This window comes from Coenobita brevimanus, chromosome 93 (assembly GCF_032717465.1).
Source record: "Coenobita brevimanus isolate Jiangsu-jjx chromosome 93, ASM3271746v2, whole genome shotgun sequence".
Taxonomy (NCBI): Eukaryota; Metazoa; Arthropoda; class Malacostraca; order Decapoda; family Coenobitidae; genus Coenobita; species Coenobita brevimanus.
In genome coordinates this window covers 46,411,556-46,429,862 of record NC_137046.1, presented here as the reverse complement: position 1 = coordinate 46,429,862, position 18,307 = coordinate 46,411,556, and the positions used below count along the sequence as shown (strand labels likewise).

Sequence of the window (18,307 nt, the reverse complement as noted above, 5' to 3'; positions counted from 1 at the left end):
GCAAGGACCCAAGTTGAAATCCCGACCAGACCAGTGATTAATTTGTTAAGTTTCATTTCAGTTATTACATTGGTTGGCAGCAATGTGGGATGTGAGGTGGGGCTGGGCTGGCAATTTGATGTTGGTCCTTTGTTAGCTGACAGCGTCCCTGCCCTCATCCCGGGGATGGGCTGTTTCAGTGTGGTCTGCAGCCTCCTCATGGTGGCCTCTGATGCTTATGCTGCCTTGTGTGGTCGAAACGCACCAAATGAATCACCAAGGGGAGACAAAAGGGATGTAATGGGGTGTATAAAAGCCCATTGCCTAGAGGCAAAGCGGGGATCCTCTCTTTGGCTCAGTGGTAACGAGCGTGCGTATGAGGTGCGAGGGCCCGAGTTCAAATCCCGACCAGACCAGTGATTAATTTGTTACGTTTCATTTCAGTTATTACACTATTAGCAAGCAACTTGCCATAAACTTTATGCAAGGTACCTGTATAAAGGAGCATACTGTAGCTAGGATATTAAAAATGGGTGGCCGAGGGGTGGCCTGAGGTGAAAGCCAGGGCTATAGTATTCCCCCAGAAATTGGGGTGGCCACTTGGGTAGCCAGGGGAAGCCAATGCCACCCTGGCAACCTCTCTGACCATGTCACTGCCTGTATAAAGTTTATAATATTCCATTCCTCAGCAGCTTAATTCCTTTCTCTTTCACTGACCTCACATAATCCAGGCCTAAGGCACATTAAACACACTTGCTTCACATCACTTTTCCAGTATTCTTGATATTTTACTGCATTCCTGGTCTATCGCACTATAAGAGCTGTAATAACAAAAACTAACTGAAAAGAGCACATAAAGGATGCCTTGATAGTTGATGCCTTAGAATATTTCAAGATCTCAGGCATTTTCCATGATAATATATGACATCAATGTGTGTATTTCATCTTAACCCTACTCACCAATTTCCAAGATGTAAAAAAACAACTGTTGCTTTAAAAGTACAGTATTATACAAAACTGCTGTGTACAGAACTTTCAGAGACTGTCTTGTTAAAATGCTCATAATACTTATCATATTGTAACATGCATTCCTAAAGATGAAAGCAGAGGGGCAGATGCTATGAGGCACCATGTTGCAGTGCTCATATTTGTAAATTAGGCCTTTGAGCCTGTGGCAGGATATTCACCCACCATCCTAGAAAAGAAGGCCACTGCATTTACAGTACCAGGTTCCTACAATTACCTCGCCTAGGTGTTACTCTTGGTATTCAATAAACCTACCTACCTACAATGAGTGGATAGATCCCTTAATTGAGTGGCACAGCTACCAACATCAGGATCTGAAGACTGATGGTTGCAGGCCAGCAGCATCATAGCTAGCTATCCTAACAACTCAAGTGAGCAAATTATATATCCATCATTTAAGGTAGCTAGTGTCACATGCTTATGACCCCTCAGCTACATCAGACACCCAGTTTAATACAATGTTACCTAATGAACAAAACTTTTGCTTTAAAACATAGCTAGATTAAGCATGGAACTTTAGCCAATGTATGATACACATAATGTGGTTTCCCTACTGGCTAAAAAGAAGGTACTCACTCATTGCTGGTCATGAGAGTAATGACAATGCCAAGTGCGAAAAGTGAGAGGAAGGTTATTGTAGTTGCAAGGGAGAGTGCAGGAGGTAATGAGCGCTGTGGACGAGGGTACAGCTTGGATAGTCTCCCACATTCATATAGGCCGCAGAAGAGCACCATACATATGCCTGCCCCTGCCAGCAGCTGGTAGAAACAGACAATGGAGGTGAGAATATAAAACTATTGTGTGTGTAATATCTAGAGGGTGCTCACAAAGTTAAAAGTCTATTATGCCACATGGTTGTGACAGAGGTAAATGTATTAAAATGTGAATGCTTATTACAAGTATTTTTGAACTATACAGCAACCATACTGACTTTAAAACAATTACCTCTCCATTAGTAAAAATATATATTAGTATATAATACATTACTGTATTCCTTCTAAATATTAAATAACTTCAAATATGAAAGGTTGTGAGGGTGGTGAGAAGTGTTACTGACATGAAATTCACACTCATACACAATGAAATAAAATAACATCCTCCTCTTTGCCTCATACTGGAGATGGTTACTGACTGTGATTATAAAGAACACCTTCTCCAAGTATTTTTGAACATATTAAGGCTCTGTGAATTTGTTTTTTAATTACCCGCTATATTTTGTCCAGCTATCTGTTACAGTGCTGATTCCTCAAAACCCTTCAAGTGGACTGCACAACCAAACCTTCCCTGTCTTATCTAACTCTTTTCCTTCCCCATTTCCTTCAATCCTTACTACCCCTCTTGCTATCTCCTCTTGCATTTCATCATTCATTTAATGTATATCCTAACCCAACTCGCCTTTTTATCCATCCTCTCTTCACAGCTTTCCTGTCATGAGACTTAACTCCCTTTCCTTTCTTTCCCCTTCTCATAATTTTTCCCTTTCTTCCTCTTCTCATAGTTTTTCTCTATTATTCTGTCCTTTCACCTGTTCCCCTGGTTTCTTTATATTTATCTCACTTTTCTATTATCTTTGTCTCATTCCACTCCATTCCCCTCTTTCACTTTCATCTTCCCTACTTTCCACAAGACTTCTTCTATCCCCCATCCCTTTTATCCAAATCACCTCATGTTACATTTTTCTATTTTCCAATCCTCTTTTCTCCTCTTCAGTCACTATCACATCTCCCCTTTCTTTCCCTTCCATATACAGTACTGTACAGTACTCTCTTTTCCCCATTCACATATGTATTTCTCCTGCCTTCTTATTTTTCTCTCTTCTTTCATCTGCATAGCTATACCTCCCTTCCCTCCCTTCATCCTTTTCTTAGCATTCATTTTCCTACATTTTTCTCTCATCCCCCCTCCGTCCTCTTACCCGAATTCTCACCTCCCCACTCCTCCCTCCTACCACTTTTCTCTCCTCTCCCTCCCCACTCCTGTTCCCTTTCCCTAATCCCTAACCTCCCCCTTTGCTCTCTTCCCCATCCCTCTCCCTACATCTTTACTTTCTTCCTCATCCCTCCTCTAATCTCTTTTCTCTTCTGTTCACTCCCTCCTCCAACCTTATTTCTTTTCTGGCCACTCTCCCCTCCATCCTCTTTCCTCTTCTATCCACTCCCTCCTTCTGCCACTTTTCTCACTCCCACTCCTCCCCTCAACTCTCCTTGCTTTTTCCTTCCCAGTCCCTCCTCAGCCCCAATCCTTCCTCCTTCCCTCCTCCTTTCCCTTATATTCCCTGCCTCTCCTTCTTCCTACTGCCTCCCTTCTCCTATCCAGTTCTACTCCCATCCCTCTCCCTCCTCTCCCCCTTCTCTCCTACTCCCTTTCCTTCCCCTCCCTCATTTCTCTCCTTCCTCCCTTTATCTCCCCCCCCCCCATACCTCTGTGGGACTGGTGTGCAGGGCGTCATTCAGGGGTGCCGCCCCCCTTTCGGTGTGGCTCCCCCCCACCGCCAGGAAGAACACTAGGGTGAGCACACTTGTCCCTGCCATAGCTGCCCGCAGCACACCCGCTTGCTGGGGAGGGACAGGTTAGTGGAGGCAGGGGGGTGTGGTGGGAAAACTGGGATATGAGAGGGCTGGAGGGGATGGGTTTATGACAGAGGTAAGGTTATATTAGGATATGATGAGGATATGATGATGTGAGATGAGATGAGATGAGGTGAGGTGAGGTTAAGTTAGGTCAGGGATAAGTGAGGTGAGATGATGTTAGGTTAGGTTAAGTTAGGTTAGGTTGTTATGTCTGGGATGGGTGAGGTGAGGTTACATTAGATTAGGTTAGGGATAAGTGAGGTGAGGTGAGGTGATGGAAGGTTAGGTCAGGTCAGGGATAAGTTAAGTAAGGTGAGGTTATGTTAGGTCAAGGATAAGTTAAATAAGTTGAGGTTATGTTAGGTTAAAGCTAAATTAGGTGAGGTGAGATGAGGTGAGGCGAAGTGAGATTGGGTAAGGTTAAGTTAGGTCAGACTAGGTTGGGAAAGGTTAGGTTAAGCTAGGATTGGCTGAAGTAAGTTGGATTAGGTTCAATGAAATTAGGTATGGTGCAGAGTTCGGGAGAAGGGTTTCTAGGGTAAACAGGGAGGGATGAGGCAAGAGGTGTTGGCAAGCAGGAATTACGAGCAGGAAGGTAAGCCAGTGTAAGTCAGTAAAAAAGGGGATGTCAGCAGGAGAGAGAAAGTTAGTGAAGGGGGACGGTCTAGTAGGAATGAGACGTGAAGGAAGAACTAGCATATTATATTATATTATATATACTGTATATATATACTATACTCATTACCCGCCCATACCTTTGCCACCATTCACTCCATAACTCCCCTCATCCGTTAACCACCATTACTGCAACTTTACCACCAACTTCCATCTCCCATTCCAGCATCTCTCCAATTTATTACCATCCCCCATTACCCCCCATTACCTCAAGGCCTGCGGCAAGGACGACGACAACGCTGAGAGAAGCCCCAGCAGCGATGAAGTCTGGGGGCTGGCCGGAGAGGGGAAGGTGCCCCACTTTACTGCCCACCCACGCCTCCACCTTACTCCCACACATGTAGTCCATCGTGGCACTCTGGAGGGGGGGGGAGGGGGGATGAGTGGGATGAAAGTGAAAGGGATGGGTAAACTGTGGGTTAAAGAAGAGGTGTGTGTGTGTGTGTGTGTGTGTGTGTGTGTGTGTGTGTGAGAGAGAGAGAGAGAGAGAGAGAGAGAGAGAGAGAGAGAGAGAGAGAGAGAGAGAGAGAGAGAGAGAGAGAGATTCGGTAAGTGAAGAGGGGAAGAGGAGTTAAAAAAGTGAGAGGAATGAGAGGGGAGGGAAGTGCGTGGTAAGGGAAGAGAGACGAGAAGGGAGGGAGGCGAGAGGCAGGGAATGAAAGGCAGGAGAGTGAGGTGAAAACTGAGAACAGAGAGGGAATAGCAATGGTGTTCCTTAATGGACGTCCGAAATCTTCATCTTATTCCTGATACGAGATTTTATGGATTTGTCTCTCATTTAAGGGATTAAAAAACTTCCTCCAGTAGCTTAACCTGACACGCAAATTCTAAAATATTTTATCCTTGCTACTACGAGATGAGTTTATTCAGCTTTGCAGCGGCCTTTCGTCCTTTATGGGCAGTGGAGTTGAGAGGCGCGGAAGGTGTGAGGAGAATGGAGGGAAGTGTGAGGAGAGATGAGAGGTATAAGGAGACGGGAGGATGGTGTGAGGAGAGAGGAAAAGGAGAGAGGATGAAAGGGGCAGACTTCCCAGACTGGCTCGTAAGAACCTCTCAATCATGGTGGCTTTAAGGGATGGGTGAGTGGGTTAGGAGGAGAGGGAAGGACGAGAGTTGAAAGAAAAGAACAAAAATGGTGGGAATAGGTCGACTGAAAAAAAATCTACTGAGAAGACCACACTTTATATAAATGTTTGGAGGTCTACAAGCCTGTCGTGTGACAAAAAAGGACATATGGAAATGTTTTAATAATATTCAAATATTCAACGAAAATTTTTTTTGTTTGCCGTCTACAGTAGACAAGAGAAATTTGCATTCAAAAACTGATAACAGATACGAGATATAGCTGGGCGATGAAATTCCAAGTGGGTAGAAATGTGTTAATTTCTTCATTGGGTTGAAGAGGTTAATGGGTATTCAAACAAATTCAAAATATCAACAGAAGTAAGGAGTGGTAATAAAAAAAAAATAATAATAATTTCCGACCAGAGCCTTGCTGACGGTTGCGAGGGTGGCTGCGGCGAAGAGTGTGTTGATGGCGCCAAGGATGAAGGCGGCGAACTCTCCCACCAGTTGGTATGTGACCGTGTAGAGATGGCCGGAGGACTGGCTGTTCCACGTTATTATCTCGGCGTAGCAGAAACCTGGGGAGATGAAACACAGGACTGACTTTTACACCACTGAAACCGATGACGCTGTTTTTAGATTGTACTTGCTACCACTTGACGACTTCACCCATCTATGGAGAGATATGAGTTGGAAAGCCAATATGGATGGCCACTTCCATTGTGGGAGAGGACCCCCGGGTTTCCCATTTACCTACTGATCCTATGTTCCTCCTTGGGTCCATTTCCCCAGGAAGATTATTTCCACTGAACCTATTCTTTCAGTTGACCTATCTTCCCATTACCCATTCACTCACCAACCCTGCCCACCTCACCAATCCTTCCACTCATCCGACCCACTGTAACTAGCTAATAATGATATGATTGCGAAAAAAAAAAAATGAAGAAAAGAAACTACGGTATTGACTACCATGTTTCCACCATGCTGACTTGATTTTTCTATTTACAGTAGTTTTAATCTTGGCCATTAGAGGAGCTATTTTAACAACTACTGTGCATAACTAAAGTCTTTGTGAAAAAGTTAGAACTGTTTACGGTGCTCTATATGACTCCACCTCGATTTCCATAGTAGCCGAGTACGTATGCAACCATACATTTAGGCTCTTATAATCATAGTAACTTGTAAATTTAAAGGAGAGAACGGCTACAAGACACAAATTCTAGCCCCTTTTACACCACAGAAGGCTTTTTTTTTTTTTCTTTTTCCTTAAACACCTACCGCTTGCCAAGCGAGAGCGGCTGTTAACTTTTGATCAGTGTGTGCGTGTATGAACAATATCACTCACAAGCTGAAAGGGTGAGTCGTAGCCTATGAGTAAACCTATTGTTTTGGAGAACACAATGTCAGAGGTAAAATTCACAACACTAGGACAAATGATGACCTGGCAAAACCAACTTAAACAGTTTTTATTCAGTTACGACCAAAATCGGCGAAAAGGTTGACGGTAGGTAAGAATGAAGTGGTTCAGTTAGTGGAACGCTCAAAGGTCTGGGTCACATGGCAAAGATCAAAGTTCCACCCGTGTGTGCTTAACAAAACAACTCAGAGTTTGATACGGTTTGAACCAAACTTGGTTGAAGGGTTGAGGGTCAGCCATGGAGTGCACCGTTCCCACTGATTTTTAAAACAATAGGGCAAAGGTTAAGGTCGTAGGGCAAAGACAACTTTCATAGTTGTGTGTGTGTGTGTGTGTGTGTGTGTGTGTGTGTGTGTGTGTGTGTGTGTGTGTGTGTGTGTGTGTGTGTGTGTGTGTGTGTGTGTGTGTGTGTGTGTGTGTGTGTTTAGTTTAAGATACTGCACATGAATACTGAACGACCGGTCACACCTGATAATATTCATGATACATGGAAGAGTTAGTTATTTACAACACAGATGTAGATAGGTGTAGATAAGTGTAGAAAGCATTTTCTTTTTAAGTTTTCTCTCAGTCTATCAGCCAATGTTTTGTACACCACTGATTACACTGACTGCTATTGGAGCGAGGGTGATGTGGTGAGACAGCGAGTGTTTGTGGTGGTGGTGCGTTGACATTACTGTGTTCTTATGAAAACGGGATCTTGCGTTGTGATGATGGTGGTGCTGATGTTTTGGAGTTGTGATGAAGGTGTTGTGACATTGTGAGGTGGTGGTGGTGTGGCGATGGTGTGTTGAGGATAAGAGGCTTTCATTTCTTATGGAACTATCCTCAAACTGGAATTATCAAACCATACTGCTTAAATGATGGGTAATAAAGAGGCAACTGGTTTGCACAAAGAACACAACATTTTATAAATTATTTCAATATTCACATCCTTAGACCATGATCGGTTTCTAGAATTCTACCACTTTAGTACAAGTATAAGATTCTCATTATGTTCTTGATACCGCCAGCTTTTAGATTAAATTCAGAAAAAAATTCTCCTCATCAAGGGGTTAAGGAGTTCCGGAAAGGCCTCTGGATGAAAGTCTGGTTGAGGTAGAGAGATCAAAGGTCCAATATGCCAGAGGGATTAGGCAATGTGTTCACGCATCTCAAAATGGCTCGATCTTTATTTTGGCTTTCTGAGTAATTTTCTCTACCCTTCCACTCCGAGGGTTTCTCTTCCCAGTTGAATACAATCGTCTTGCAATAAAACTGTTTGGCGTTAGCCAGAGTAAAATACAGTAGACTACATCCTCGGGTTAAAAGGGTTAAGAAGGGTCAAGTTCCGGACACTCTTGGTCTTTGTTAAAAAGGAAATATTGAAAAAAAAAAAAAATGATCACAGCAGCAGCCCCTCCCCCAACACAGCCCGCTTCCTTGTATGTGATGTCCTCTAAACTTCCCTCATCCCCGCAGAATGGGTGGAAGATTGGCTCGACCTCACTCTGCCTCCCTCTCCTCCCCTCCCTCCCTCTTCCATGTGGCACTCCACCGAATGACATGAAAGTTACGGGGATCACAAGCAAAATACCCAACTGGAAATCCTCGCCTCAAGTTGGATGGAGCTGTGTGAGTATTTTAGTGGCTATATATTGCACTGCAGGCCAGTGGATTGTACACACAGCTCTCATTGTAAGTCAGGGATGTATTCCATAATATCACAACCTTTTCAACACAGCTCATACTGTAAACTGTGGGAAAATAGTAAATGAAATGACAGCAATGAAACTTTACAAGGCAATATTTTGTGATATACCCTAAAAGGAATCAAAAATAATAATAAAAAAAAACTAATAATGATGACTGCATTGTGGAAAGTGGAATGGAGTGTCCACAGCTCGATTCGCAGCTGTATAGTAAAAACAGGCCATGTTCAGCGGGTCACACCATTAGGCAATTTCCAAACTGCCACCAACAGAGCTGAAAAAAATCTGAGATGCTTCAAAGATATATAAATAAACGAAATAAAATGATCAAATAACAATGACTTTCAGTCTTGCAGTTTGGTAGTTTTCAAGAATTAATGTTTTACAGATGATACTTTAAGTATTTGATCTCCTCGGGGCATTTTTCATTCTTCTGGCAACCCACGAACCCGTTCTGTATCACAAAGACAGAGATGCAATAATATGAGGGGAGTAGTGGCCTTCAAAGGACATCAATGTTGAAGATCGGGGTTCCTCCACTCCCCCAGCTCCCAGCTCACTCCACCTTCGAGGATGGTCTATTTTACATTCACAAACTTGGAGTATGGACCACTTAGCGAGCCACTGGTAAGCAGCCCACCATGACATTCAAATGAGCTTTTCTAAACACCTATACTGCAATCCACGTTTGAATTACTTTGTGGCACGTTGGATAGTGTGTAGATAGTTAGTTACTTAAATATTAACTCGACATCAAACCTCTGTACCACGAACTTTTGAGCTTAACTCTACAAACAAGAGAAATAAACCAGTATGTGGGCGAGATGGAGTGAATAGGGTGGGGGAAGACACACACAGGCGAGATGGAGGAGTATACAGAAAGGGTGAAGATACATACAGGCTACACGAAGAAGTATACAGGACGAGGGAGGACAAATACAGGCTAGATGAAGGAAGTATATAGGGCGAGGGAGAAAACATACAGGCGAGATAGAGTGACTGTATAGGGCAGGGGAGGACACATACAGGCCGTGGGCTGCCTGTCTCTATTGGCCTTGGGGAAAGGCAATTACTGTCTGATTGTCTCGGGCTCTCAGACACACACACACACACACACACACACACACACACACACACACACACAAACACACACACACACACACACACACACACACACACACACACACACAAGCACGGAAACATACAAAAATAGACGTCCGTGCCATTACACACACACACACACACACACACACACACACACACACACACACACACACATGCTGACAAAAATAAACACTTGAAATCGTTTACGCTAATCTTATTTAGACTCATCACTTGTCCTTAAAAATGTTCAGCACTGCTATTAAAATATTTCAACTGAAAACCTCCCTCCCTCAGCTCTCTCTCTCTCTCTCTCTGTGGCAGGTGAACATTTCGTGGGTGTGATATACTGCGGATGTGTGTGTGTGTGTGTGTGTGTGTGTGTGTGTGTGTGTGTGTGTGTGTGTGTGTGTGTGTGTGTGTGTGTGAGAGAGAGAGAGAGAGAGAGAGAGAGAGAGAGAGAGAGAGAGATGGAAAAAGTTTTATATGAAGAGTGAATCGTCGAAAAATAAATAATGCACAGGAAAAATACAGACTATTTATGAGAGAGTGTTAAGATGATGAAAACAGAGTAATAAAATTAGAGTAAGTATATGAGACAAGAAAATCCTGGAACTAAATCAACATCAAATCCCTCCGATGATTTCGTATCAGTCTGCGAATTGGTTTGTATTTTAGGGTAAGCATAATTTAAAGGATGAAGTGCATGAAAGGGTACAACAAGGAAGAAAGGCTGCTGGTTCTTTCAAAGCAGTAATAAGAAAGAAGGATATCGAAGTGAGCACGGATTTTTAAATTCGCTGTATGATAGTATTGTGACACCAACCCTAACGTATGGAAGTGAAGCTTGGACCTTGTTGGAAGGACTCAAGTTAACGAGACCAGTGGAAATGAGTTTCCGTATTTAAGAGCATATGGAGTTACATGGAGAGACAGACTGACAAATGAGGAAGAGACGGGGCGTTGTGGTAGGACCTTGCTTGCGAGAGGTGGGAGGTGGAGGAGGAGGAGGAGGAGGAGGAGGAGGAGGAGGAAGGAGGAAGGAAGGAAGGAAGGATATGACGATTAAATCAGTAATGAAAGAAAACCATTCCTTTTCTACGGATGTGGATGTGATAGAATGCGTTAGGGGAAATACACTGAGGTGGTTTGGCCATGTGGAGAGGATTGAGAGCGAGGTAGAGGGGGAAGGAGACCGAGGATGAGATGGAGGGATGGACTGGAGAGGTCTGTAAGAGAGGGGGGGGATGTGAGTTGGGGGAAGGGCTGTGTAATGGCATGGGGACGGGGCGACATGGAGGTGATTTGCTTGTGGCTACCCCTTACAAGATTAAAGGGTCTAGTTATAAATAGATCGATTGACAGAAAAACAGAAAGTACCATATATTTTTATCTAACACTTAACCTAAAGAAAACGCAATATACGAAGAAGAGAAATGGGAAGGAGAGGCCGATAATAAACTCAAGGGGCAGTAATTTAATTTTCCCCGGGTTTCCCCCAAATATAATTAAGTTACGTTTTCTCTAAAGGCAAAGGTTACCCCACCAGAGAGAACGTTTGTACTGATATTGGTAAAAGACAGTATCATCACTCTCTTTACACAAATTTCCTTTTTCTTAGAACATATTTTGAGTTTCTCCCTAAGGTCATAAAATTATATACCAGAAAACGGGGCAAATTAGGTAAGGGACGAAATTTACCGGTAGGCGAACTCTCCCGGGTGGGAAGGTAGTGCGGTCACGTCTCACTAAACTTTCCTTGGCTCCTCTGTCAATCAGGGTGAGAGAGAGAGAGAGAGAGAGAGAGAGAGAGAGAGAGAGACGAATTGTGTTTTACTTTGGCTACCAAGAGACGATTATATTCACCTGAAGTATGCCCAGCCCATCACACACACACACAAAGACACGACCTTTCTGTTTATCTGAAGAATGAAAGGTCATCCCAATACACTGTTTACCCCCTCTCAGTACGTGTTTAGTATATTCTTGTTATCTCTGGACGAATTTTTTTTAGCTTTAGACAGACTTCTCGTTGTGAAGGGGTTTATGAAGGCTCCAGCACGATAAGCCATGCTAAGGTGAATACAGGTGTTTGATGGAGAGATTATAAGACGTCTCCAGAGAGAAGCATCCCTAACTTCAGGTCTGCATTTCGAAGCAAGAGGTCGACATTAACGGCAACAACACCGTGTACAAAATGAACTTTTCCCCCCCAACCACTAATTTACAGGATAGACTAACAATACAGCAACCAAATATTGAAAGTACGAATAATGCCGCTTCTTTTTCCCACATCAGAGATCTCCGCCCCTCGCTTAAATAAAAATAATAACAAAATTCCTATTGTTACGAAAATCTAGTCTTGCAGGAAGAACTACAGAGATGGAAAAACGTAGAACTCTAACTCATCCTGCAACTGATAAAGAAACAGCTTGTTATTTTTTTTTTCTCATAAAGAACGAGAGACGTGGGAAGATTCTACGTTGTCCTCGTCCTTCCTGCACACGGAAATCAGAGTTGCGACAGGAAAAGGATTATACTTAATCACGTCGGTGTCTTGGGGAATTCGGCACTGGTCTCCCTACTTCCCCTTTAATCCTTCCAGTACAGTTATGACCGTTTTAGTACACAGTTACTATACTGTACTCATGTCACTTTAACTTGGTCTGGAGTTGTCGTTCCCCTCAGCTGTAACAAAAGCCTGACACTAGAATACGGTGCTAATAACGAGGAAAAGCTCTAGATGGGAACAGGACCCGTATATGGGTCCTGGATGGGAAGGATGTAGAGCCGTAACATTATCTTACGCTGCCACAAAGCTAAAGCTACGTGAAACTGCTAAGGCACGGAAGGACTTAAATCAGCTAAGGGGAGACGGATCGTGGTGATGTATTTTCCATTTAGTCTGGCTATTCTAAGACGATTCTGTTCAGCTTATGAAGAGAGAAGAGGCCGTGAAGGGGTTAATGGGGGACAGATGGCCGCTCCAATGTTTAACAAAATCGTCTAGAGGTAGCTAAAATAAATATACCTCATCTGGCATTAATCAAGGCTAAAGTCTGAAGTTTCCCTTGAGATAATAATTACAAGTGTCTGGTTATTGCAAGACTAAAATCTTTAAAAAAAAAAAAAAAAGTCATCATCGTGAAGGTGTGTCTTTCTCAACCAGGGTTCAACTTGGGTATTAATTCAGTATTATGCCAGAATTTGTTTTTTCTTCCTCTGTTCATCTACGGTACTGTAAAAAAAAAAAAAAAAAAATCCAAGTCAAAAGGTCCACAAATATCCTGATCAACCCCCTGTCTCTCCACCCCGAGCACGTCTTTTCTGGGTATGTTCCTGCTGCCTCCAGACGATTTTATTCGGCTGTATAATAACTCCTCCAGTTCGAAATGCTTAAGGTGAAAAATCGTTTGGGGTGAACGAGACCACAGTATAGAAATTGCATCGAACTGAGGAGATTTTGCCGCCATGGATGCAATATTCTCTCAGACGATTTTTCAATTGAGAAAGTCTGGGTGTCAAAGGGATAAAGACGAGAGAGAGAGAGAGAGAGAGAGAGAGAGAGAGAGAGAGAGAGAGAGAGAGAGCACAAAGAAAGAAATAAGAGAAATGCCAGTAAAATAAAATGCGGTGAGAAAAAAAAACAAAATATGAAGGACGGGAGAGGGAAGAAGGAAAGAAACGTGTCAAAAGTAAACTAAAAAGGAGAGGAATGAAACAGGAAAATAAGAGAATGGGGGAGTAAAACATGAAACAGGAGAAGTGAAGGAATAGAAAGATAAAAGAAATGCACAAAAAGAAGAATAAGAGTGGATAAAAGAGGAATGACAGTATTGTGGAAGGAAAGACGCATCGGAAAGCAGAAGAGAGTGAACAGAAAAATACAATAAAGGTAAATGAAAGAGAGGAAATACAGGCAGGTAAGGTAACGTAGAAATGGGGAAGACAAAAGGAAAAAATAAATAAGTAGGTAAAAATAAAGGAGGAAGAAAGACAGGGAAAAAGGCAGGGAGAAAGAGGGTAAATGAGGAGACAAGTCGAGGGAAAGGGAGAGAAAAAATAGAATAAACCGAGGAAGAATGGAAGAAGGAAAAGAGTGAGAGGGAAGAGCAAGCGGAAACCAACCAGAAAATAAAGTGACCACCACCATTAGGCCTTACCAGCACTACCACCATCACCTCTATCACAACCACCACCACCACCACCACTATCACAACCTCTACCACTATTTCGAGCACTACTACCATTAGGCCCTTCCATCATCATTGCCACTATCACCATTACTTCCACCCCCATCACTGCCATAATCACTACCAACGTCACTACTGCCACCATCACCATTATCACTACAACCACTACTACCTTTAGCTACCACTACTATCACCATTAGCTATCACTGCCACTTCTGCCACCACTACCACCACCATCACCAGTATTACCACCACCAACACCGTCACCACTATCACCATTACTACATCTGGTACCATCACTATTACTGTCATCACTTTCACTGCCACAATCATTACCAACGTCACCACAACCACCACCACATCATCACCACCATTACCACTAACCTCTCACCACGACCACTACCACAAATACCAATACCACCATCACTATCACTACTACTGCCATCACAACCACTACCAGTTACCATCACTACCACCACAACTACCACTACCACAGCCACAACAACCACAACCTTCACCACAATAACAAAAACCACGGCCACAACAACAAAAGCTACACCAAGAAAAACACACACAAAGCAACTACCTTGACCTTTGACCCTGGAGAAAAAGTTGAAGTGTGCAAGCGCTAACAAAATCCCTTCGGTGAATTTTATCAGGTGAGGTAATTAAGGGTGAGGACAGGTAGAGAGTGGAGCAGAAAAGGAAGGTGAGAGGGTGAGGGAAAAGACGAAAAAGGCGAAAAGATGATGATGATGATGATGATGATGATGATGATAATGAGGAGGAGGAGGAGGAGGTAGCTAATCATGATGAAGAGGGGGGGGGGAAACATATGGTAGCAAAGGCAGTAAAAACAAGAAGGATGGGGAAGGAAGAGAAATGAAATATGATGAGGATGATAATGACGACGACGATAATAATAATAATAAAAAAAAAAAAGAGAAGTAATGGAGGATGAGACGGAGGAGTAAAGAATTAACAGAACAAGGTGCACAGAAGAAGGTCGACTGAGTAAAAGAAAGAGAAACAGGAAGAAGAAATTATCTAAGAAGCGTCACAACGAGGATGGAGAGGAAAAGAAATGAGGCCAGTGAAGATGAGGAGAAAATACAAGAAGAAAGATAGAGAAGACGAGGAAGACAAAGGAGTAGGATTAGGATGGAAGAGGAAAAGGATAACGAAAATGAAGAGATAAAAGGAGTTACAAGAAGAGGAGGAGGAGGAGGAGGAGGATAAAAATAAAACACGCACAAAAGAAAAGCGAACATATTAAAGATGAAAAAAAAACAGGAGAGGGGGATCAGACGACGAAGAGTAAATAGAAAAAGATAAAGAGAGAAGAAAGGAGTTACAGGAGGAGGAGAAAGTGGAAAACGTACCAGGCACAGAAGAAAGAAAAAAAAGAGCACAATAAAGATAACAAAAACAAGCGAAAACAGAAGAAGAATAACGAGGAAATTTTAAGAGGTACAAAAATAGGAGTAGGAGGAGGAGGAGGAGGCACCGAAGGGAAATAAAGGACAGATGGAAGATGACAAAACCGGGGTATATCAGGGGATGAATACGAGTATGAATAGCGCAGGAAGACGAAGAATGATAAAAAGCGGTAAAGGACGTGGGAAAATATGAAAAGGAGGAAGATGGGAAGAAACACGTGAAAAAAAAAAAAAAAAAGAGCAGACGTAACCAAACAGACACATGGACAAGAGGAAAGGTAACAAAGAAATACATGAGTTAGAAAAGCAGGGATGGAGAAGGAAGATGAAAATAGACGAGGTGGAGAAAGGAAAAGACGTAGAAGTAAAAATAAAAACGCTTGAAAGCAGGAAGACGAAGGGGAATATATATATATATATATATATACAGTATAGGCTATATGAGACGGAGAGAGAGAGAGAGAGAGAGAGAGAGAGAGAGAGAGATTAAACTACAATAACTACCAAATCAGTATCATATAATACCTTATCATATTGAACACGAAAAAGGTATGTCCGAAAAATAAGACAGCCTAGCCTTCACGAAGCGACTGACGTGTGTGGACTGGCAAAAGGAAAGATGTGTGGCGGAGAAAGAGAAAATGTCGCGGGAATATGAGAATGGCAAATAAGTGTGTGTGTGTGTGTGTGTGTGTGTGTGTGTGTGTGTGTGTGTGTGTGTGTGTGTGTGTGTGTGTGTGTGTGTGTGTGTGTGTGTGTGTGTGTGTGTGTGTGTGTGTGTAAGTCAAAATACAGTGAGTGGGTAGTAACGCAAACTTCATGTTAAAAGTTATAAATAGGTATTGGTAGGTGCGCCAATTAATTACAACGAAATAAATGACGAGGATAAATGATTCTATCCAGAGTTGAGTCTTACTTGAAAAACTTTAACTCCTTCACTACGATAACGTCGATCTCCCCAATATATATATATATATATATATATAAACTGAGGGAGGTACGGCTGAAAAAGCAGAGAACTTGGAAACTGCAACGAGATTATACGAAATAAAAAATTGAATGACGGGCGAGAAAAAAGACTGGGAAAGCATAATGACAGAAATGCGTGGCCAGTGTTGGGGGAAATATTGAAAACTTTGAGAAGCGACCTGATTGGATTGGGTGAGGCGTGTGGAGCCAGGATGGAAGAGAAAAGAACAAATGATATAATATTGTGGCAAGATGGAGACACAAGGAATAAAAAGAAGTACCGGTATATCAAGACACGAATATGTAGAAGGACTGGGCAGGCTAAGCAATAGATGTGATGAATTTGTATGAGACAGGGAAGAAGGAAGTGCACAATGAGATAAAGCTAAACGTGCGGTGAAAAGAACAGGGTTGAGAAAGATACAGAAATTGGAAGAGAGACGAATACAAAGAATGGTAAGATGATATTCTGAAGAGGGGTGAAAAGGGTAAGAGGAGAAAAAGGAGGTTGTAAATGAATATTTTTATAGGTATTAGGCTGTGCAGAAGAAGAAAAGCATTTTATTTTATATTTTTTATCAGCAGTGAGAATGAAGCTGTTTTTACTTTCCAGAAATGTATTTTATATTTCATGTTTGCCACTACCAGACGACTTTAGGTAGTTCAGCAAGAGTCCTCAGTAGTGCTGAGGTTAATCAAGGCTATATATAACGCTCTCCTGTTCTCTCGCTTGTAAATCATCTGGCGGTGGCACAAATTTAGTAAGTATAACACACCGCAAAATATGTGTGTGAAGAAGTTACTGTTAAAATGTGAAGAAGAGGCAGCAAAGGACTTGTTACTGACAATTTTTCGGTTGGCATGGGATCAAGAAAGGGTTTCGTACTAGATGACTAGATGAAAGGTGCAGCTGGTTTTGCTATACAGATGGAAGTGTGAAAATGGATAGTGAGGAGGCTGTAGGACACTAGGGGCATTGGTCTTGTCAAGCTGATGTGGAAAATGTTACGACTGATTTGTGGTAGACAGGGTGAGAAAATCTGTCGAGAGATTAGTTGATAAATAAGAAGGAAATATTATAACGGAGGGGTGTATAGATTTGATTTTTTCCATAACTTCGATTTTTTGGTTTACGAAATGAAAAGCTATATGCAACACTTGTGGCCAGAAACTAGGTGAGACTTAATTACAACAGAATCAAAATTATGTAACATTCATGGATCTACAAATGACTTAATACATGATAGTTGGACATGCACTGTGAAAAATACTTGGAAAACAGGGAACAGATAGTACGTTTAGCCTATGAACCCAATAAAAGATGACATACAGAGGAGAGTTGTATGAGGGGATGTAGAGAATGGTATGGAAACTGATATATGTATGAATCTGAGAATGGGATGTATGATGTATTCTTGACTGTCCAATGTATACAGGTCTACAGATGTACCGGTAGTAATTAGGGAGGTCATGGACAGAACAAAGGACAGGAAACTAACTTGAAACTGGAAGGGCTCTCCTGAAATGATGTTATGCTGCTTGAAGATGAGGAAGGAAAAATTGCAGAAACTTAATGGTCAGCGAATATTTGGCAGCGCTGGCTGTGTCAGTGTCGGATCCTGAGCGTAGCCTAAATGAGGGACATGTAAAGTCATAGCTAGGCTACCTGAGACGCATTCTGTAAAACTTAAAAAAAAAAAAAAAAGACTGAAAATACTTATATATCCGAGAAGTGAATTTTGCAAGAACGGCTGAATGTAAGAAGACTCTGAAAAGAAGGTGCGGGAAGGTATGAAAAGAGCAAGTGCCCTGAAAGATGTGATCAGGGGTAGGGAGGTAAGTGAAAAGATCAATACGTGAGAGTGCGCTGATGCCTACTCTGACTTACGGGGGCGAGACATGGATTAAGATACAAGGACAGATGTTGGGAACCGCTTAAATCCGTTACCTGAGAAGTGCGTGTGGTGTTACTGCACCAGGTAATAAAGGCGGAAAAATTAACGTGTGTGCAGTACAGTGACAGCGGAGGTGAACGTAACAGATGTAGTTGCGAGGAAGATACTGAGATGTGGCTGAACAGAATGAAAGGCTAGCTCGTTCAGGCTCCAAAGACTAAGCTGAATAAAAATGTCTGGTGTTGAGTGGAATAGGACATCGTGTTATTCCAACCAAGAGAGGGTTA

At 42.4% G+C, this 18,307-nt stretch overlaps 1 protein-coding gene across 1 annotated transcript in view; it reads right to left on the bottom strand.

Annotated features, from left to right (window-relative positions):
- Window positions 1-18,307, bottom strand: part of LOC145412613 (solute carrier family 7 member 14-like) — a 49,272-nt gene that overhangs the window by 14,616 nt on the left and 16,349 nt on the right. Inside the window, exons 2-5 of the mRNA XM_080282526.1 lie at window positions 5,736-5,893; window positions 4,459-4,608; window positions 3,426-3,560; window positions 1,582-1,763 (exon numbers count right to left, since the gene is read on the bottom strand). Coding sequence (XP_080138652.1) covers window positions 1,582-1,763; window positions 3,426-3,560; window positions 4,459-4,608; window positions 5,736-5,893 — 625 coding nt within the window. The remainder of the gene's footprint in view (window positions 1-1,581; window positions 1,764-3,425; window positions 3,561-4,458; window positions 4,609-5,735; window positions 5,894-18,307) is intronic.